Below are 22,868 nucleotides of genomic sequence, written 5' to 3'. Positions count from 1 at the left end.
AGAAAAGGGAGGGCGGCACATTGTAAAGCTTACCAGCTTTGCTCATGAATATGAATTAATCTGATAGTGCTAAATGATTTGTCGAAAGGTAAACAGATGCTAGTCAGGTGCTATTTTTAGTAAAATTACTGCTTAAATGACATGCCCCCGCTTTCACAGACAAGGCTTAAGCTGGTCCCAGACTAAAATGAATTTGAGCTGTTTTAACGGAAAGCAGTTCACACTAACATATCTTAAAGGGGGTCATGAAATGCTGTGTCATGCATACTGAGCTTTTTAGACTGTTAAAGACTTGGATTCCAATCCTAAACATGGACAAAGTTTAAAAAAAAAAAAAGAAAGTTTGATCCAGGTCTCTCACAATTTTCGGAAAGTTTCGGAAATTTCGGAAAGTCAAATAAGGCAGAATGTCCTTGTACCTCGTACACCTTGTACGGGATCTTTTCCCGGGATCTTTTCTTTTGTGCGCCTAGAGCGAGAGAGCAAACACTTTAGGGAAGTCGGCTTTGCTGCAGTCACAGGACTTCATGAAATCAACAATATCACCAAAGAAGTGTGTTTTTGGTTGTCAGGCCAAGACAAACCCAAACAGCTTCCCAAAGAACCCAGCTTAAATGGGACAGTGGATGGAGTTTGTTTTCCGGAGCAGCAACGGAGTTGTGCAAGTGTTTTGTTTGTTCGATGGTTTATAAACAAGGTACTGCTCTAGAATTGTAGCTTGTCTAATGCTGAAAGATGGAGTGGTTCCAGCAATTAAGGTTCATGGTCGTTTGTTGGAAGCAAGCGGTGAGTAAAACTACTTCAAATGTCTTTGTGTTGTTAGCTATCGACTCGTTCATTCAAATGCGCTATTATTCCTTTGCTTTTCTATGTAAACACGCACTAGTCTGACATGTAAAACCGTTGCTACTGCTAATATGAAAGAAAATGTATGTAAGATTGTGGCCAAAACTGTTACTGCAATCACTTACAAATGACTCTGTAGAGTGGTGTATCCCCTTTCCCCCTCCCACCTGACTTGAGGTTGCCAGATAGGCTGCACGATCAGCAGGAACATTTGTAGCTGCAGCTGTGGTAACTAGAGCAGAGCTGGCAACCCGAATGCCGAAACACTACTGTCTTCGTGATTGGTCGATAGGTGGAGGGTGGAGCTTCAGGCCAAAACACAACATGTCAACATCAACATCAGTTGGGGGCTGCAACAACAACTTTTAAATGACAATATCCTGGCCGGACTACTGTTATATGCCCGTAATATAAATATTTGAAATAACATGATTTCTTATTGTCTAGTGACATATCAGGGCCATTTTATGATTAATTGAAATACATTTCTTACATACATTTCCTTTAAATTGCATACAATAGTCCATAAACCAAATTATGTCCTCATAAACCACAAGGAAACACACACAAATGTTGTAAAACTCGCAAGCATGACAAGCCGCTAAGCAAATACAGTTACAGTACATACCATTGAGACGTCCTGCTGTAGTCGTCGTTGCTGCTCCTGTTCAGCCTCTAGATCTGATTCTGGATCATATATGTATGGCTAAATCTGATTGATCTCCATGGTTTATTTAGGATAACGTTTATTTCATTTTTGTGTGTGTTTTTTTTTTCACGTTTAAGGATGTCACAAATTTCACTCTCAACGTAATAGCTGCACGTACTCGTCATTCTTTAGCTCCGTTTATTCCGGATAGACTATTTGAAACTAAAGGTTTTTTTGGAGATATGGAGGATGCAGTACTACTCTATAGGTACTCAAGATTGACATGAAACTTTTCTAAGGCACATTTATAAAAGCTACTTAAATTGAACTTGCCTAATCCTGGCTTAGTCTAAACCCTGTCTGTGAAACCGGGCAATGGTTTGTTTGTACAGGTCACAACTGATGGTCTTTAAACAATAAATAAACCTGTTTAAAATATATTTTTTTTATTTTTTTATTTTTTTTTATTTTTTTAATTGCACAATAAACACATTTAGTAAGTATAGACGTGTTTATACGATAGCTACACCCACCATAAGCACAGCTAGTAGTCCCAGCATCCTTACAGGAAACACCAGGATCAGCTTTCGCTGTGACGGTAAGTCAGGAGTTCCTGCATCTCTGCTGCCCAATTCCCATGATCCTACTCTAATTCCGTCATCACCTTTGGGGTGACATTGACCCATTCTGTGAGCAACAGCCAGGCAAAAATGCTAATTTGACGAGGACAGCGGACGGTCTCTTCGGAGCCATAATATTTTAATCTCCCCAACGTGGCAAATCAATCGGAAAGTGACCATCTGCCAGGATATGAGTGTCACTGCAGAGGGGTAATGAACAGAGCGCGAGTGATAAAGATCACCATCATCGGTCTGCTGTAAGCTCCATCGTACCGACCGCCGAGGAGCCAGATGACAAACAGATGAGTCATGTCACCGTGTCACCTAATAAAGAAATATTACCAGACTCAAGAAAACAGCCCACGGAAGAGTCCCTTATGCTCTGCGCTTTTCGTGTATGATAAAAGAATGCAGCGGTTCTGGTATTTGCAATAAGGTTGAGGTGAGATCTAAACTGCTTTCACAGTCTTCTGGGAACAGCCACTGGGGCCGACAGCAAAGAGTTTTAATATGGTTATTCAAGCTTGACACGGCATGCTGTCCCACCGAGAACCAAAAGGATTCCGGACCTCATCATGCTTGCCAATCCCTGTTAATGTAGTTTGAACTGTGCTTTGTCCTGTCAATGGCTACAGCTGTTTGTAAATGAGCTCGCAGTTTCAAAGCTGGCCAGTGTTATTACACACTTGCGGTTGACGACGTTGCTTACTGGGGGAGCTTTAAAGGAGGAAAGGGACCCATAATACCCAGAATCAGCTTGCTGCCACTGGAGACGCAGCTTGATACCTGCAATTTTTTGTCGCTTTCTTGCTCCCTGCTAGCCAAATACTAGAGAAATCTATGGAAGGCAAAGACGCCAATGAGGAGACGACTCTTCCTCCCACAGAGCGGTTTCCATAATCCCGCAATATCCTTTATAAGGGCATGTTGTCTTTAGAAGTCAGGTCTCACCAGAGGGAGAACAACAGGGCAATGCAAATATCCTCAACAGGGGAGACGCTCTCAGGCTGAATGAGATTTGTGTGGGGAACAAAAAAATGTTTTTATTGAAGCTCGGTAAGCTACGATAAGGATGCAACCCTCAGCGTGGGTCCGAGCAAACATCTTCAGTATTCTGTGGCCAAATCTTAGCATTATAACTTTATTAAATGTCCACATTGGAAACTGAAGCCTGGTATTAATCCAGATATTGAGTTTCAATGAGAATACATACAACATGGCAACTCTTACTGACCACTTCCATTGTCCTAACATATTATTGGACCACTAAAAACACACACATAAAAAAAAGAGGAAAAAAGAAAACAGTGTAAGTAGTTTAGCAAAAAAGCGTTAGCCATGTTTGTGAGCTATCGCTCCTGAGCTCATTGGTATTCAACACCACCATTTGCCCCAATTCATCTGCATCCTTCTCTTCCATGGCAACAGCAGGCAGGCTATCAGGAGGTTCTTTGATATAGGTACATGCTGGTTAAAAAAAAAAAAAAACAATAAAAAAAAAAATACACTGTGTCATTTAGTTTGGGGTAGGACTGTAAAACACACCCTGCTGGTTCTCACATTGTTAAGAGGAATCTTTGTAAAACTGGAATCTTTGTTGTCATTTACATGAGGTCCAGCCCCTCCCCTTTTTGTAACTCTGCTGAGACCTTTTTTTTTTTTTTTTTTAAATCAGTTTTACATATTGAATAGTGTGACGCCAGGGTTTGAATTTGACACCCACCACCCCGTCAAACGTGGGTAAAAATCAGTAACGCTGTCCAATCACTAGACAATTTGGCAGGTTACTTATTATGTTCACTCAGTCTGCTGGGGAAGTTTGTGTAAAATAAGTCTTTTACTTATCTTTGACACGTCTTTGACTCAACACACAATATAATGTATTATGAGGACTGCAGTCTACAGGACAAATGCTTTGAAAAAACACAAAACAAAAAAATGTTTTACTGTATTGATCAATCCACCTAAAATACGTTTTTGGAGAAAAGGATGAAGACAAAAGAGGAAGGTAGATCTATCTATCTATCTATCTATCTATCTATCTATCTATCTATCTATCTATCTATCTATCTATCTATCTACCTATCTATCTATCTATCTATCTATCTATCTATCTATCTATCTATCTATCTATCTATCTATCTATCTATCTATCTATCTATCTATCTATCTATCTATCTATCTATCTATCTATTTTCTTTTTCTTTATGAAAAAAATCTTCACATTACTAGTTAGTTGATTTTAAGTTTACCATTGGTATCAACACCGAGCCCACCGATGCCTCCCACCCCCCAAAAACCATCAAAAACATATGAAAGCAACATGATTCCCACACGTCTAAATGTCTAGGAGATAGGCATGCAACTAGTTGTATAAGATTGTTCATGATTTTCAAAAATAATTTCCAAGTAAATTATTTAATTTCATTTAGAATTTTAAAAAAATAAAAATTAATAGTGTCCACATGAGAGTCATATCAGTAGCCATGTTATTTTACATGGAGAGGGTCAATGTGTTCAGATATATATATATATATATATATATATATATATATATATATATATATATATATATATATATATATATATATATATATATATATATATATATATATATATATATATATATATATATATATATATATATATGTTTTTTTGTTTTTGTTTTTTTTCAGTAAGTAAAAGTGTTAAAGATAAAGTGATTAGTAATGGACTGGCCATGTTATCTGAACACATTGACCCGCTCCATGTAAAATAACATGGCTACTGATATGACTCTCATGTGGACACTATTAATTTTTATTTTTTTTTAAATTCTAAATGAAATTAAATAATTTACTTGGAAATTATTTTTAAAAATCATGAACAATCTTATACAACTAGTTGCATGCCTATCTCCTTGGCGTTGGCGTTTATATAGTAACACTTTATTTTAGTGTTCATTTCTCACTTTTAGCTAGTTGCTTATTACTAGAATATTGGCTGTTTATTATTACTTATAAAGCACATATTAATGCCTTATTCTGCATGACCTTATTCTACATCCCTTAATCCTACCCAATACCTAAACTTAAACACTACAAAAACTACCTTACTAACTATTAATAAGCAGTAAATTAGGAGTTTATAAAGGCAAATTTGTAGTTAAAGGGGTACGTCAGCGCTGGGAAGATGAATATGTATTTAAACTGGGTCATTAATGTAGAAGAAATTTGAAATAATTTTTTAATTTGGTGCTTTCTAGACTGGGAAAAGACAGAAAATGCATTTTTGTCTCATGGGGATGAAAGACAACAATTCCCAAAATGCTTCAATGCCCTATGAGGCCACTCCCAAAGCCACCGCTACTAGATTACTGGATCACTTTCACTTTCCCACCGTGACCGCGTTTATTTTCATAAAATCAGTTCAGTTAGAGAACAGACACTACAACTAAAAACTGAACGTGTCTGTTCAATATGTGATTTAGCCGTTGAGGAAGTGTCAGCACAAACGCAGTAGGAGTCAAATTACATACATTCGTGATGAGCTGAATGAGCTCCAGTGATGAGAGCTGAGGTAATCACGACCGCGGCATAGATTCACAGTGCATGTGCAGTCTGGGGCGTTTTCAGTTCATGGCTTTGGAAGCTTAACTTTCATAGGAATTAATTTGAGAAGTTGAAAAACTCACTTTGCTCCTGAAGCTGCTCGAGCTGAGTGCTGTGAGTGAGATCCCACCCCCCATGTGGGGGTTGAAAACACGGAGATGGCTCCCTCTGCTGGCTGTAGTCTTTAGCCTCTGGCCAAAAATTTCTCACAAGACGCAAATTGACGATATTTGCATCATAGGAGGCATTTTTCCAGAAATAAAATGCATAAATCTCTCATCTCAGGGGGATATGAGGGGGAGGAGCACAATCATTCCAATAGACTCCAGGGTTTCTACTGATACAAAGCCATATGTTAATCGCTGAAGTAACCCTTTAATAGTGAATACGTTTTCCTACTAAAGTGTTACCCTAAACAAACTGTTTTTTACATTTTACTTATACAAATGACAATTTTAACATGAATTATGTAATTATTTAACATGCATTAAAGATCCTTGACACTACATATCTTCAAAATGACATGAAATGATAGTTATCACATGTTAATGACTAAGTCCATCTATTAGATAAAAAGCCACTATACATATTTCTGAGGTCTTTGTGTTTTTCAGTGCTGTTAAGTAGCACAAGTGAGACCAACAACCTCCGCACTGACTCACACATGTAAATCAACCTTTACACTTAATTAAGCACAATGGGCCGTATCAAGGTCATGAATTCTTCCTTTATAGTCGTCTATTGACGAAGCATCAACTGCACCGCCAGCGTCTGGCTTTCACACCCTGCTTCATATCTAAAAACCCCTCGAGGGGACACTAAAAATGCAAGGACAAACTGAAATAAAAAGGCCTATATGACACTTGTGCTGTATGGTTTTAAGTTCACAAGCTATGGGTATTCATTAGCAAGATATACGGTGAGATAGTTCCACCCCGGACGCTGTCCGCTTCTATTGCTCACACTGACAGAAATTAGTGCTTATATGCCTTGTTCGAATTCTCATTTAACTACAACAGAAGAGAAAGACCCAGGGCAAAGGGTTTGCCGACATTTACAGAGACATATTGGAGTATTCTATTTTTGGGTAACATGCCGTTAATGGTCCATGACAATCTGATATCCTAATAAACCTATTCCATCCAAACGAACAAGATTGCAATCCACACTATACCGTATTAAAGTCTAGAATAAATCCTCACAGAGCCCAGTATAACTGAAAATCAAATGGAAAACTGAGTTACCGCATCCGTAGTGGCTTGTTTTATTAAATATGAACTAGAATGTACTAAAGTTCTGAAAAGCACACACATGGGAACAAATAAATAAAATTGTGGTGTAGTGATTACTATTAGTATTATTATTATTATTAAATATCAGTTTTATTATGTAAAACTTCTGTCTCTCAGAAATGTCAATTTCTTAGTAAATAAAAAAGTGAACTAGTTGAGGCTTGGAGCTCTTTGGATGTAGTTTTAATAATCTTGACCTTGAGGTTCACATAATGTGCTTTAGAAACAGACAACACCTCCTCCGGTACAAAATAAGATATGCCTCCAAAACACTTCCAAGGCTAAAATGTGCTAATAAATAAATGTGTGTAGGGCACTTAGTGTGTATTGCTTTTCTGAAGTTTTATAAGTATTTAAAGCTGATTATGTCACACTTTAGATTTGGGTCCAATTCTCAAATATGATCTAACTATCACCTCAACAAACTCCTAATTGTTTATTAATGGTTAGTAAGGTAGCTGTTAAGTGTAGGCATTGGGTTGGATTATGGGATGTATAAAATGTTCATGCAGAATAAGGCATTGATATCTGCTTTAGAATTAATAATCCTAGTAATATGGATGATAAAAAGCAAGCAAATAGTTAAAGAGGGGGTTAATTATGATTTTACTTTTTTAACTTTAGCTAGTGTGTAATGTTGCTATTTGATCATAAACAACATCTGCAGTCACAACGCTCAAAGTTCAAAGCAAAGGGAGATATTCTCTGTTAAAGAGATTACATTGATGGTAGCTTATTCACTGGTTAGTAACATCACTAACCCTAAAAGGCCCCACTTTATATTAGGTGGCCTTAAGTACTATATACTTACATCAAAAAAAAAATTACTGAGTTCAAATTGTATTGCAAAACATCTTTGCTGATATTGAGGTGGGATACGGGTAAAGTTAGGGACAGGTGAGGTGGTGTGAGTAAGTTTAAGGGTAGGGTCGGGTGTAAGGGAAGTGTCAACTGTGTAATTATAAATGTTACTACAGAAATTAATTACAGACATAATTACATGCAGGTATTTTTTTGTAATGTAAGTACAATTAAAAAATCAGTATGTACAAAAAAAGTGCATTGTATCAAATGATTAATTAAAATTTTAGTACATAGTAGTTAAGGCCACCTAATATAAAGCGGGTCCCCCTAAAATGTGCATAAACCCTGCCCAAATACCCATATACCCATGCATTCTACGTTATCACTTCTTCTTGAGTCTCTCCGTCATTGTCCGACTCCAGTTTTTACATAAAAGGCTGAACAGTTTCTGACATTTTCAGTGTGTGTTTGTATGAGCAGTTAACATGAGCTCTTGAAGCTCCGCCCTCTTCCTGAAAGGAGGCCGGGAGCAGCAGCTCATTTGCATTTAAAAGGACACAAACAAATGGCACGTTTTTGCTCGCCCTCAAAAAGTGACAATTTTAACATGTTATATATATTTTTTAAATCTATGGGGTATTTTGAGCTAAAGCTTCACATACTACCTTAAGTGGTAAGCTTCACATACCATCAAGCTTCACTGGGGACATCAGAGACTTATTTTACATCTTGGAAAAAAAGGGGCATTATTTAAAACCATTTAATAGTGAAGATTGGACCGTAAACTAAAATGTTACCATTATTTATTTTCCAATCAACTATAAAGTCAGTGAATTCACTTACATTAGAGAAAAAGTCTCCACGTAACATAAGAACCCCATGAAGTGAAAAAAACAAAATGAAACAAAAAAACTCTGGATTGATAAAAAGTCTCTCCTTCAAACTCAAGACCTCATGTTTGCAGTCTGAACGGTACAAGAAAGCACTAGAGCCTCTGTTTTACAAAGTTCATGGGAACTGGCTTTGGTCAACATTACTCTAAATGTATGAATGTCAGGTTCTTTTGGACCACTTTTCTGCAAAATCACAGGCACCCAGACTCTTCAGCACATAACAGCCCCCGCTGTAGTCCGGCTGAAAGGATGAGTGTGTTTGAAAACGTGTCTGATGCTGTCTGAAAAATATCGGAATGTAGTCAGTCACTCAGACTGCAGAGACGAGGCGCAGATGGCCCAGAATGCTTGAGATGCTACAGCAAAAAGAAAACTGACTGAACAAAAGAATGAACATGAGCTATTTCCAATGTATTATATATACACTAGCATGGAATGCTGTGTCAACTGGGGATTTTTTTCCACATTAAAATGTCATATTCAATAATTATTATTTTAGGAAAGAATGTATAAATCATGCGGACATAGACCAGATTCAAGGTGTTTCTTTTAAATCATTGTTTCAAACACAGCAGTGGGATTTATGCACCAATTTTGGGCTTTAAACTAACTTTAAACAGAACCTTGTTGAATCATGTGGAATGTTGGTGAAAACCTGGTATTTGAAGCCACAGTCTCAAGCTGTCTCCTTCAGCGTAAAAAATAAATAAAATAAATAAATATTATATATATATATATATATATATATATATATATATATATATATATATATATATATATATATATATATATATATATATATATATATATATATATATATATATATATATATATATATATATATATATATATATATATTTTTTTTTATCTGAGAGATAAACACTTTGCTTGGCCATTCAAGCGCTTGGGAAATAAAAATGCAACATTACATGCAGTTCTCATAAAATGCATATAATTGCGCAAACACAATACCTTAGTTTCCTTTTCCATTTTGAAAATCTCATTTAAAAATTCTCAAGAAATTTCTCTCTCGAGAACACTTTATTTTACAGTGTTCTTGTTACCATAGTTATATGCATAATTACATGAAATTCATTATTATCATATCTACACATATTTTAATGCGGAATAAAAAAGGCACACATTTTATAGAACGTCCCAAATATCAGCATCAACCTTCTGTAAAAGGCTCAATTCCAAGGCACAAAGTTAAAACTTAACAACACCAGCTTTCCGACCTTTAGATTAATCTTGTTCTTGGGAATGATTCTTTGTCTGGGTGTCTACCTCAAAGCATTTTTTTAAACTACAACAGGATACAGTTCATTTAGTAGGACTAGCGAGAACAAACCTCCCTGTGAGTAACAGAATCTGCTGCACATTTTCAGCCATCGATCTTTGAGATGACATCACTGATACACTCTCCGCTGAAGAACGACTGCAACATCTGCTGTGACGGCCACACAAATGGGAACTGTCCTAATTTATATACCAAGAAACTGAGGAATGCTAAGTTATAGTCTTGTGATACTTTAAAAATGAAGCAAAACAAAAGTCACCTTTTATGTTATATTTAGTTGTTGTTAAATTAATAGTTCAACCCAAAAAATATAAATTTACTCACACTCACACATTTACAACCAACAGAACTATATATAATAATTAGGCAGCTTTTTCCCCTCTTCTTGATTTTGACTGTGCTTGCTCACTGTAATGAAAAAAAAGATCTGTGTGAACATCCTAATCTTTTTGAGATTTCTATTTTGGTTGAAAATGGTGTCATGTAAGCGGCTCCAAAGTAAATAACTAATGATTTTTTACAACGGAAATTAATCAATCAAAAACTTGCTTTAGTTGGATAATAGTTTTTTTTTCTAGATGTACAGCCAAAACAATCTCTCTTGGGAGATTTCCTATTTTCACTGTAAAGAAAACGAAAAAAAAGTTACAACCTCATAGCTCACAGAAGGTTTGTCTTTGAAGCTTTATAATTTATCATTAAAAATAAATGTACCGATGGAGAAATGTAATGAAAAAAAAAATGTATTCAATATTTTTTACTTCCGGAACTGTTGCAATCTATTCTGTCTTCTATATAAACAGTTTTGAAACGACACAGTTATCATCTCTGTGTAAGTGTCCATTTTTTGAAATTGAGATTTATACATCATCTGAATGCTGATTAAATAAGCTTTAATAAAAAATCTGAAACCTGAGCATGCCAAAAAATGTGTGTGTGCGTGCGTGCGTGCGTGCGTGCGTGCGTGCGTGCGTGCGTGCGTGCGTGTGTGTATTTACGGTAGGAAATTTACAAAATATCTTCATGGAACATGATCTTTACTTAATATTTCCTTAATCAATCAATCAATCAATCAATCAATCAATCAATCAATCAATCAATATCTATCTATCTATCTATCTATCTATCTATCTATCTATCTATCTATCTATCTATCTATCTATCTATCTATCTATCTATCTATCTATCTATCTATCTATCTATCTATCTATCTATCTATCTATCTATCTCCTTCTCTCTCTCTCTCTCTCTCTCTCTCTCTCTCTCTCTCTCTCTCTCTCTCTCTCTCTCTCTCTCTCTCTATATATATATATATATATATATATATATATATATATATATATATATATTATATTTTTTTTTATTTTTATTATTTATTTATTTATTTTTTGTTAATTAAACTGCATCAATTCACAGAATTTCAATACGGCCAACTGAAAAATGTAGATGTGATCAGTCACTAGAAAATGTTCAATTGGAGACATTACAATTTTTTTTTTTTTTTTTTTTTACAGTGTACATATCACTGAGGTCGTTTTAAAAATGAAATGGATAATTGCTGAATGGTGAATCATCCATGTCATTGTTAAAACGACTTCAGTTCCAGTAAGTTAAAGAGAGACCTATTATCTAAACAAGTTAACGTGGGAAAGACATTGTCTCTGTGATCAGCATCACCGCCATCTTGATTTTAGTCTTCTAGATCAGTCGTGATGATCAGAGATTCAGGAGTAAAACAGAAGAAAGGAGATGAGTAACAGTGATGCATCTTTTCATCTTTGTTTTCAAAGATCCGAGACTGGAACGTCTCACAGGCGAACCCACAACCCCATCTCTCGGCTTCATCCATCAGTCTGATCGAATCTTTCAGACTCGAAACAAAAACAAGAGAAGTGAAACAAAGATGGTTATAATAAGGGCCTGTATCTCCCCGCGATATCACCCCCTCAAGATCTCCTAAACAACCACATTACAGAGAAACAGTCTTAGGAGTGCCAGAGAGCCGAATCGTAAATATATTCCAGAGCACAATTCTGTTTAGATTTGATATGTGCTTTAACAAGAAGATAAGGTATAAGGTCTGATTTTGGTGGGTCTGCCGTGACCTCCTGCCGCTGTACCCATCATTTCACCAACCAGCTTGACACCAAACAAGATAAGAGAGAGCCAGAGACACAGACACAACACACACCAACTCATGTGGGCTAGATCTACTGAAAACCTGCAAACACTCAGGAACCTGTAATAAGAGATGGTCTTCATCACTGTCAATTTAAGCAATGCATAGTTGTCTTCTCAGCTGAAACTGCGCCTGAAAGAGCAGGTATTTCTCTCTAATGCCATCAGTGTTGAGGAAGCAACTGTGAAACTGCAGCTTGCCAAGTAATTTGAAGTACTTCAGTTTACAGTCAAGCTCCTCCTAAAAAAAAAGTAGTCAACTAACAAAAGGTAGTAACTCACTACACTGAAACTGCTTAAGCAGGCAATATCTTAAGCTTGACTGAATTTATATTCACTAAAAAACAAATCTGCAATTGTTGCTGATTTGTTGATAGGATTCAGAAACTAGATCAATTAAATTATTACCTGAAGAAAATGGTGCCGTTTTGGTTTTCTAAAACTCTAAGGGCTTCTGCTTAAATGGTTACTTCAGTGATTTAGCATTATGCTTTGTATTTAAACGGGGTCATTGTAGTAGAACTTATTTTTGAATTTGGTGCCTAGACTGAGAAAAGACAGAAAATGTATTTTTGTCTCATGGGTTTGAAAGACAACAACTCCCAGAATGCACTTGCTTTGCTGCCCTATGAGGCCACTCCCAAAGCCACCACTACTTAAATCAGTTCAGTTAGAGAACATACACTACAATTAAAAACTGAATGTGTCTGTTCAATAACATGTGAGTGAGCCGAACGAGAGTCACGACACAAATGCAGCAGGAGACAGATTACATTCGTCACAAGAGCTGAGGTCAGCGCGGCTGCAGCATACATTTATAGCATCTGGCGCATTTTCAGTTCATGCCTTTGGAAGCTTAACTTTTATAGGAATTAATTTGAGAAGTCGAAACACCACTCTGTTTACATGAATCCCCGCAGCTGCCCATGGACGGGTTGAAAACATGCGGAAATAGCGCCTTCGGCTGGCTGTAGCCTCTAGCCAAAAAACCCTCCTCTGACTCAAAATGATGATATTTGCGTCATCTGAGGATTTTTTCCAGAAATAAAATACATACATCTCTCGTCTTGGGGGGATATGTGTGTGTGTGTGTGTGTGTGTGTGTGTGGGGGGGGGGGGGGGTCATGATCATTCCAATATACTCCCGGGTTTCCACTGATACAAAGCCATATGCTAAATCGCTGAAGTAGTGAAGTGTATGTAAGATTGTGAAAAACAGTTACCCCAATCACTTTTCTATTACCGTAGAGTGGTGTATCCCCTCTCCCCCTAAGGAGCTTCAGGCCAAAACACAACATGTCAACATCAACATCAGTTGAGGGCTGCAACAACAACTTTTAAATGACAATATCCTGGCCGGACTACTGTTGTCACTGATAAAAGTATTTTAAATGAACATGATTTCGTAAAGTCTAGTGACATATCACAGCCATTTTAGGATTAATTGAAATACATTTCTTACTTACAGTTCCTATGCTTGTTGCTTGATGTGTTGAATAATTGTATGTATTTATTTACACATTCAATTTAAAATGTCATCTGCAATGTTTATCTTGCAGAAACCAATGATGATGATACATACATTTTGGACTACTAAAATGATCAGTACCAAACTGCAAGTTTGGGAAACTTGTAGCTTCTGGAAAATAGATTTTCTCGTATTTCTACCAAAAACAAACAAACAACAACAACACAAACAGCAGGCCAAACTGCAACATTTGTGGAACGTTTAAGTTTAGGCTTAAAATAACGATAGAAAACATTTTCACAAACATTTTACAACACGGTTATTCAAACCCTGAACTATTATGGGACAACAGCTGATTTACTATCACACTACTCAATAATGTAGTTTAGGCCTATATTGTTGCCATTTTTTAGTTAGTTGTTCTCCAACTGAATGCCACAAGAAGAATTCAAGTCTGTTAAAAGGCCGGTCCTACATTAATCTGCTTTATGCAGCTCATTGGGGCTAAATGCAAAACAATGCAAATGAATCGACAATGTGAATGAGTTTCAGTCATTTCCTCATCAGATTCATTACCCACACCCACAAGTCTATTATCCTGAAACCATGCTGCAAGCTCTCTTGTTGTAAGCCACTTCTAACACTAATAGAGACCAGCAACATTCAGACCTCGCGGGAAGAACAGGAAACACGATAACATGTGACTGGCCCGGTTTGATTTTTGCATGACAAACACCAATCATGAGGCAGCTGTGATGAGGCTTAATCCATTAAAACCAGCATCTCCTCCCGGTTAAATCCTAATGAGGATTTAAAGAGCTCGGCTGCAGGGGGCCATCGGACAACAGACACACCTTGCTGAGCGGTCTGCCCCCGACCCGCTATTCTCCTTTCTTATCATACAGATCAGGAGGAGGGCTGATGAAAGACGGTGAAGACGAATGCGGGCGTATTGACCCCCCGGCCGCTCGGCATTATGGGAAGTCTGATCCCTCAGTCTGATAGAAAACCCCTGGGTAAGAGGAAAAACAAAAAGCAGGAGACAAGAAGAAGAAAGACACAAAGAGAGCTGTGTAGTCTGAGGTATAAAACCGAAAACAAAGGAATGCGAGATCTAGATCCGAGATCTTAATAAAGAAGCTAAATACGGGCAAATTCAGATATATTGATATTGACGGAACGTCGATATGTACAAAAAGCCATGGGACTGAGGCTGAGGGGAATTGGCTTTAGCCGCTCAAAGATAATCAGTTCCGCTAGTTTAAATGTTTCCTTACAAAGTGTAACTGCACAGATGGGAGTTTGAGGCATGTGAAAAGCTTGTCCACACTTGTTTGTCTCTAAAGAGAATGGTGCTTTTTCACAGCAGGCTCCACGTCATTTAAACAGACCCTTCAGTAAGAAACAATATTTGTAATATTTGTAACCAAGCAGCACACACAATATGGGTAGTCAATGGCTCCTGAGATCTGCTTGGTTAAACATTCTTACAAATGTCTTTCTTTGTGTTCAAAAACTTGACAGAATGCTCATTTTTGGGTGAACTATCCCTTTAAAAAGTTTTTGGCATGGTCAGGCTTGGGAACCAGCAAACTTCCTTAGGCGGTTTGTATTATGATTATTTTTGAGCGTGGTTAGCATTACCAAAATGGATCAGGAGACCGGATCAATAAAATAATTACAAAATAGCTAGTTCTATTTGTTTTTGTTTCACTTACATTCCCCAGAATATACATAAAATTACAATACAAAACATGTTTTCCCCTAAAACACTTGCTTGACACACGAGGAGACAAATGCACAACCCCGTCAATCAATGAAACTGGAAAGATCCGCTCTAATTCTGTCTGTGTGTGAGTTCAGAGAGACCAACAGCCCAGAGACATGGAGAAAAGGACAGAAGATGAGAGAGAGACATGTGGGTGGGAGAAAGACCGTGAGAGTGAGACAGCAACAGAAACAACTCAACATACCTTGATATGGTGATTACCCCCCCCCCCCCCCCCCCCGAAAAAAAAAAAAAAACACAAACACCAACCAGCCTTCTTTCACATGATACAACATAAAACTTATATTTGTGGACTCACACACAGATATATATAGAGAGAGCTGCCATTCTAGACATCCCTGTGACATATTCTCACTGTTAATCAGCAGACATTCAACTGAGGTGTTTAAAGAGTCGAGATAGACAGCTCATTTCAGTCAGAGAGACAGATGGCTCATTTCTGCCAGAAAGACAGACGGCTCGTTTCAGACAGAAAGACAGACAGCTCATTTCAGTCAGAGTTTGAAGGCAAGAGGGACAGCAGCTGTCCAAATAAGGGGCCCATTTGAGGTGGGAAATATGATTTTTAGGTTACACTTAAATAGGTAAGAGTGTTAACCTTTGGGAGAGGATTCAAATGTAAGGAGTTCTAGAATTGTGGTGGGCGATATGACTAAAATTCATGGTATGAGTGATTTTATAACAGGGTTGCAGGGTTATTCCAAATTTGATTGGAATATATTGGGGATATTTTAAAGATGAGATGAAAGTTACTTAATATCATCTGATAATATTCCTTTTTAGAACTTAGAACAGAAATCAACATATTATTGAAAAAAAAAATGTATAATGTTTCACGTTACCTAACAAGATTCAAAATTAAATAATTATAAAAAAATGATATTAATATTAATAAAGGATGGCAAAATTATACAGTAAAGCATTCAGTTGTGAAAATATACAGTGTTGACACATTTCAACCATCATGTGGTGTTTATCGTTTGGCTCTTGCTACTGGTGAGAGTTTTTTAGCTTAATGTCCTTTTGGAATTTTATTTTTTTATTTTTTTATTTTTTTTATTTTGTTGCATCTGTGGCACCTTTCAGTCAACAATAGCTTGCATGAACAGGTATAAACATACATAAACAAATTAAAACACAGCATTGATCATTACACAATACATATAGCCTTCCTTAGACACCAACATCCCTCTTACAACAGCAAAATCACCGCCATAGTTCACATGTGCTAGAGACATTTAAATGACCAACAGTCCTGTATTCATGCATATGTTTAGAATCCGAAAAATCAATAGGGATGACCTTTAAAAATCTAAAAAGATTGACCAAATCCCCAGTTCTGAGTTAAAAACCACAGTTGAAATGGAAGCATCATAGGTCAAGATTGCAATTGGCAAAAAAAGAACAAGAAAAAAATTCATGAAAGGAAACTATTCACTCAAAGAAAAACCTGGTTACATATTTGCCTAATAGAGGCAAGTGAAAGTTAGCTCCGTAAATTAAAAGTTCAATCTTTAAATCTATTTTTTCAAAAGGGCTACAGCCGCCAAGAACGCTGGTAATTCTAAGATGTGTGATTTGCCTGTCTGGAAGTCACACAGAAGCAGTTCTGATATGAATTAACATGGAGATGAAGTGTTTTTATGAATACAGGCGGGTGGCCGCCGGTTGAGGCCACGGTTCCCTGCTATTCGTTCTGAATGAGCCCAAGGCAGCAGGACACGGACGGATATTATTCAGCCCTTTCCATAATTAAAAAAAGAAAAGAAAAAAAGAACGGCTCATATTACTTACAATCCTTACTGGCAAATTGGCCAGACATTTGAAGCAAAGCATTCTTTCAGAACTACTTAAACCCCATTGTGAAATTAGCCAGTGACAGTGTGTTCAAAGAAAACACTGTAATTGCTGGTAAATAATGATGCTAATTTATCAAACAATAAACCTGCACCCCATTACTGTACATGAACAAGTCAATATGAGTCCTGTTGACTTTTATATTAAGTGTACTAAAAAAAGAGACTGAAAAGACTCTGAAAATGCAGACGCAAAATCTGGGCCAACTTTTTGTTTTACATTTTTAATATGTTATGACACAATATTATGACATTTTCTTCAGTTTTAAGGTTTATCATAAAATGCCTCACTCTTGCGTAGCAGTAATACCGCTACAATTATCAACTACGCATTAGTCTGAGCTCAGACTAATATAGCATTCAGCATATACAACCCTGATTCATTTCTATAAGAGCACAAAGCCACATTTCACGGCATTCAAAGGCAGACATACTATCAATAAAACGGCTCCACAATACTTCATCACTGCTTTGCGTTTCAGCTTCATAAAATACCAGAAAATGTAGTTTGAGGAGATGCATGGAATACAAATGAGTTACATCCGAACTTATAGACAGCGTTCGGCCCACGAAATGAAATCAGAAAGATGAGATCTGAAGTTTCTAGGATATACTCGAGAGAAACAGGGAACAAACCCTCAAGCAATCAATCTTTCAAAGTTTCTGCACAGGCAGAAACTTCCAGCCATGGCTATGGCAGTAACCCATTTAATTCAATTATAAAAATGCATTAAAAAGATATTACGGCAGGGACAGAGTGTAATGAGGCGTGTTTACTTGAGGATATTGTTTATAATGAGCAGTTGTAGGGTTTAGGCCTATAGTTAGAACAGGACATGAGAGTAAACAGACGGAGATGAGATGAGGGAGAACTCGGAAACACTGTATGGTCTTTCTTTAATTTAACCAAAAAGGAAAACGAAGGCAAGCTCTGTGTTAATGCACACAGCTTCCCGAGAACCTCAGGCTATCTGTCTGGAAGGAAACAGACATTATTTATCTGAGCTATCAGAAATGGTGTCTGCTTTAAATGTCCACCTCTTAAAAAAAACAACCTCAAGAACAGCGTGAACCGATGACTAATTCAGATGATAACGAGAAGATGTTGCTTTCACGAAAGATTTGCGATGTTTTAAGGTGGAAGAAAAGTCTTACCGTCAGAACTCTGTACAACCGTCAAGACGAACACTAGGCCACAGAGGACCAGAGACTTCCATTCTGAACATCCCATCCTGGATCTGACTGGACTTGCCGCTCTCCACATGTCTGGGTCGAAATCACTGTAGTCACAACGATCCAGGGAAGTCACTCTGAGAGATAACCATCATTGACCTCCGAGCCTGCAAGAAAACCACAGTGGACTGTCAGTGTTTGGCTGTCGATGAAGAGCTCCTCAGGCATAAAAACTTCCTCCTTTAAACTGTTCCACTCTCGCTCGCCTCAGTTCCTCCACAGATTTTTTTTTGTTTGTTTGTTTGTTTTTTTCCAGTAGCGAATCACACAGATTTCCTCCCAGGTGTAGAAACCCTCTATTGGAAGGTGACTGAGACCTGAAACAAGCACCTCCCGCATTACAAACAAGCCATTTACCTCAAAGCCTGTCGTTACCATTTATCCGACTCTCTTCTCCCAAACCTGTTCCGCTACCATCCTTTTTCTGAGAGGAAGCAGGTTTCTTGTTCGCTAAAGCCACCAGTGCATATTATCCAGCCAAATAGAACCCTGTTATATACAGTATCTCATATTGTTTGAATGTTTTCCTTCTCTGCATGTTTACACCCTCCACCGGCCTCCCATAAAACACACTCACAGCCTCATGGGAAACATCGTCACTCCAGTAACGAGCCACTTAGGAGCCCATTAAAAACAGTGTGTGCACCCCCCTAGGTTTCTTGAAGATACACTAAATATATCTCACCACCCTTTAATACATCATTGCATTACAGGGCATTTCCTCAAGTCTGGTCAAAAAATTGTATTGGAATTTCTGCTTCTTGTTATATGTATATATGGCTATGAGGTTATGAGGTGAAAAAAACATCAGGAGTCTGGTTATATTAACATACACACTGGTATTCACTGAATAGTACTGTGTGATCAGACAAAGAATGTGTAAATGCTAATGCATTGTCTTAAGGCCTCCTATCATTAGTGTTCAAGAGTCAACAAGGTGACTATAACAAGCCTAGTGTGTAATAAATAGTACACACACACACACACACACACACACACACACACACACACACACACACACACACACACACACACACACATTTGTTTTTATGACATATGGGGACATTCCATAGGCGTAATGGTTTTTATACTGTACAAACCGTATTTTCTATTCCCCTACACTACTCCTACCCCTAAACCTACCCATCACAGGAAACATTTTTTTTTTTTTAACAAAAAAATAATCCTGTATGATTTATAAGCATTTTGAAAAGTGGGGACATGGTCAATGTCCTCATATTTCACTCTCTCCTTGTTATACCTATGTCATACCAATGCCATTATACACATTTGTGTCCTCTTATATACACACACATACACCATATATAATGTTATTATACATGCGAATGGACACATGATTTTCATCTTTGGCTGAACCATTCCTTTAAAAAATTCTGACTGAATATCCACAACTTTCCCGAATTCTGACCTTTCCCATGATCGCTATGGCAACGTAGAACACGCCGGTAACGAACTTCCGGTTTACGTTAGTCTGTACTGTTATCAGCTAAACGCTTGGTTGTATTATCAGGATTCAGGAGTAGACTTTTACAACAACGCTTCAGGCAAAATGATCACATGTCCCAGATGGTTGCATGGACCTGACTATCTTGCAAGAACTTACTAATATCTGTAGCACTAAGCGATTCACCGCGAGTTATGCGGCGCAGACATTTTGCCACTGTGTGTAGGCTTGGCTGTTCCTATGAACCACGCGAGAGTTACCTTCTGTCCATGCGCCTGTAAATCGATTTTATTTTATTATAAATAAAGGTTTATTGGTTTCTAGTTATTTATTTTGTTCACCCGCATCCGCATTTACCCATCAAATATTATCCTGCACCACACTCGGTTGTGCTGGGTCCAGCGTAAGTGCAGGTCTCTATTTGGATAGTAACGTTAGGCTGTTAGAGCGGTCTTGCTACACATTAAATCTATAAATTATTGAAAACAATAAACATAACTCTTGCAAAAAATTATGCAGTTTTACTGCAGTATTTTAAATAGGTTAAACTAATATCTAAACAGAATAATTACATTTACAGCAATGAAATGTACATTTTTATTACAATGCCCTTAAATTCATTGAAGTTCATGCATCTATTTTCATGTTGATTAAAAAAAAGTCTACTGACAATGTCTGACATGAACAACATTTCAACAATTACAAATATTAAAATACAAATATTACTTCTACATCACAATTCTTGAGTTTATTTGAAGCTCGTTGGGCATTAAATGGAGTGTGTAGGGTGCTGGGAAACATGTCAAACGGGTCAGTTTATGTTGCATGGTTTATGGAAGCAAGCCTTCGGAGGTGAGACCCAGGTGCTCAGAGCTCATCAACCCCGGCGAGAGCAGCCTTAACTCGGCTTGTCCTTCTGACGACTGCCGCTGCCTGGCAGAAGCCCTCCCATGACGCAAATTCGCGTCTGTTGTGTAGTGAATGAAGCGAATGGATTCAAAATGTTTATGCGTCCAACTTCGCGCAAACTCGTTCGTGTCACTCGTGTCTGGTGTGAACGCAGCATAACTTATGTGTGCTAAACCGGAACTGAGATACCGTCAACCGGAAGTATAGAGTATCATGACGACCCCCACTAAGACTTGCAGGAAAGTTGTGGATGCGGTCATGTAAAATGCATATTTTAAACTCCCTTTAAAATATATACCATCATCACATTATATAATATTTTAATAGAAAGTTTATAATTCATTTTGAATTAATATATTTAAGCTTGCAAAATACATAGCCCAGATTTATTAAACAAGGCAAATTAGCCTGAGAGCACAATCGCAGAAAAGCGCCGTTAGGAGTGGAAAGTTCTGCGTGTGATTTACTGAAGACACGCAAATTAAAGAACACAGACGCAGCCGGATCATTTCCATAATGACCAACGCAATCTATCAAGAGCAGCTCAAATTAACGCCTAAGTTAAGACATTTTTTTATGGCCGGTAAATAATGCCACAAATACCAGTAAACTGACTAGCGTAAACCTTAGTAAATCACTTAGCATAATTCGTTTAAATACTCTCCTCTCATAAATGTAGAATCTAAAAGGGAAACTCCTACAAATTCATACGCAATAAGCTGTCCATGCACATATTTTTCACTGTGTCTTTAGTAAATCCAGACAGTCTTTTTTTTACGCCAAAAAAGGGTTTGCACTGGCACAAGCTGTTAGTAAATCTGGCCTTTAATAGATGATTTTTGTGTTTGGTTCACATCAAATATTGCAGACGATACTCCTTTTAATGAAAAGATTCAAATAGTGGGTGCAGCATCATTAGCATTAGCAAAAAACTGTGGAGCCTCCCAGCCTACTTAGGATCTGAGTGTATTTTTCTGCTTAAAATCATCTGTGCTGAGGTAATCACTAGCCGTTGTGGTGTTGGCAGCACAGCAGCTAGCAGTAAGGAAAATAAATGCATAAAGGATGAGGGTTGATCCCTACATAGTCAAAGGGTGTTCGACTAAATCAACGACAACAGCTCCGTACTTTCATATCTCCGTCTCACGCTGTGAGTGGTTAACATGCTGATCAGTCTCCAGAAGCGGAGCCATGGACGAAGGCGGCCCGTCTGACTCCCGCGCTCCTCATTAAACGTGTTGAGGTCTCTCCCCTCCACGGGAGGCCTTATCTCCCTAAGCTGCAGCAAAGACCGCCGATCAACACCTGTTAAGTGCTTCAAACAAATACTGCCGTTCCAACGCTGGCGCGGCACAGCGGGAAAGCCTGTTGTCGCCGTTCTGTGTGTTTTGTATTCGCAAATCAAATTAAAAACTCTAATCATGACAAATTAAGACAGCAACCATTCATCTTCAAAGGATTCGGGCCGGGATGTTTGATATCGGCTCTTCCTTTGAATATGGAGCAAACCGGGCTGCCGTTTCATGCCCGGGAGCTTCCCTGAATTGTGTTGCTTATGTAGAAACTAACAAAGCTATATAAGGGCTGTGATCGATGGAGAGGTCTAGACCCAGAAGGCTTTTTCACATCTGTGTACATCTGCTCCAACAGACCAGCGACACTCAGGGTTCCTCAACAAAACAGTTGCATGAAATAAAAAGAGGAACTTTGAAAGAACATTCCACTTCTCCGGGTGAGAAGAGAGCCGTTCAAATCAGAGCTGAAAGGCCAGTTTGAGATGTTAATGCCAAAACAGAGAAACAAAGGGCAGATGTGTAATTATGCGGCCGTCTTTCTCCCGAGCGGGAGTAAGACCCACCGGAGAATAGAGGAGGAGCCATCCATTCAGAGGGGTGGGTGCAGGAATAATGCACAAGAGGCAAGGCCGAGGGGGGCGGAGGGGGGTTTACAAACTTCACAATGTGAGATTGACAGCT

The 22,868-nt window shown here is 37.9% G+C and overlaps 1 protein-coding gene across 37 annotated transcripts in view; it reads right to left on the bottom strand.

Annotated features, from left to right (window-relative positions):
• Positions 1-22,868, bottom strand: part of adgrl2a (adhesion G protein-coupled receptor L2a) — a 136,183-nt gene that overhangs the window by 89,729 nt on the left and 23,586 nt on the right. For 36 of the 37 annotated variants that reach the window (XR_010900836.1, XR_010900837.1, XM_067432208.1 and 33 more), the window contains exon 2: positions 18,441-18,625. Coding sequence is in view for 35 of the 37 variants with exons in the window: in XM_067432208.1 (XP_067288309.1) it covers positions 18,441-18,549 (109 nt within the window). In the remaining 2 variants the exon portion in view is untranslated. Of the gene's footprint in view, positions 1-18,440; positions 18,628-22,868 lie in introns of all 37 variants that reach the window. The other variant, XM_067432181.1, reaches the window with a different exon arrangement.

Source organism: Pseudorasbora parva, chromosome 22, assembly GCF_024679245.1.
Source record: "Pseudorasbora parva isolate DD20220531a chromosome 22, ASM2467924v1, whole genome shotgun sequence".
In the NCBI taxonomy this organism is placed as follows: domain Eukaryota; kingdom Metazoa; phylum Chordata; class Actinopteri; order Cypriniformes; family Gobionidae; genus Pseudorasbora; species Pseudorasbora parva.
Note: the sequence above shows the minus strand (reverse complement) of the source record. Positions and strands in the feature narration are given on the sequence as shown.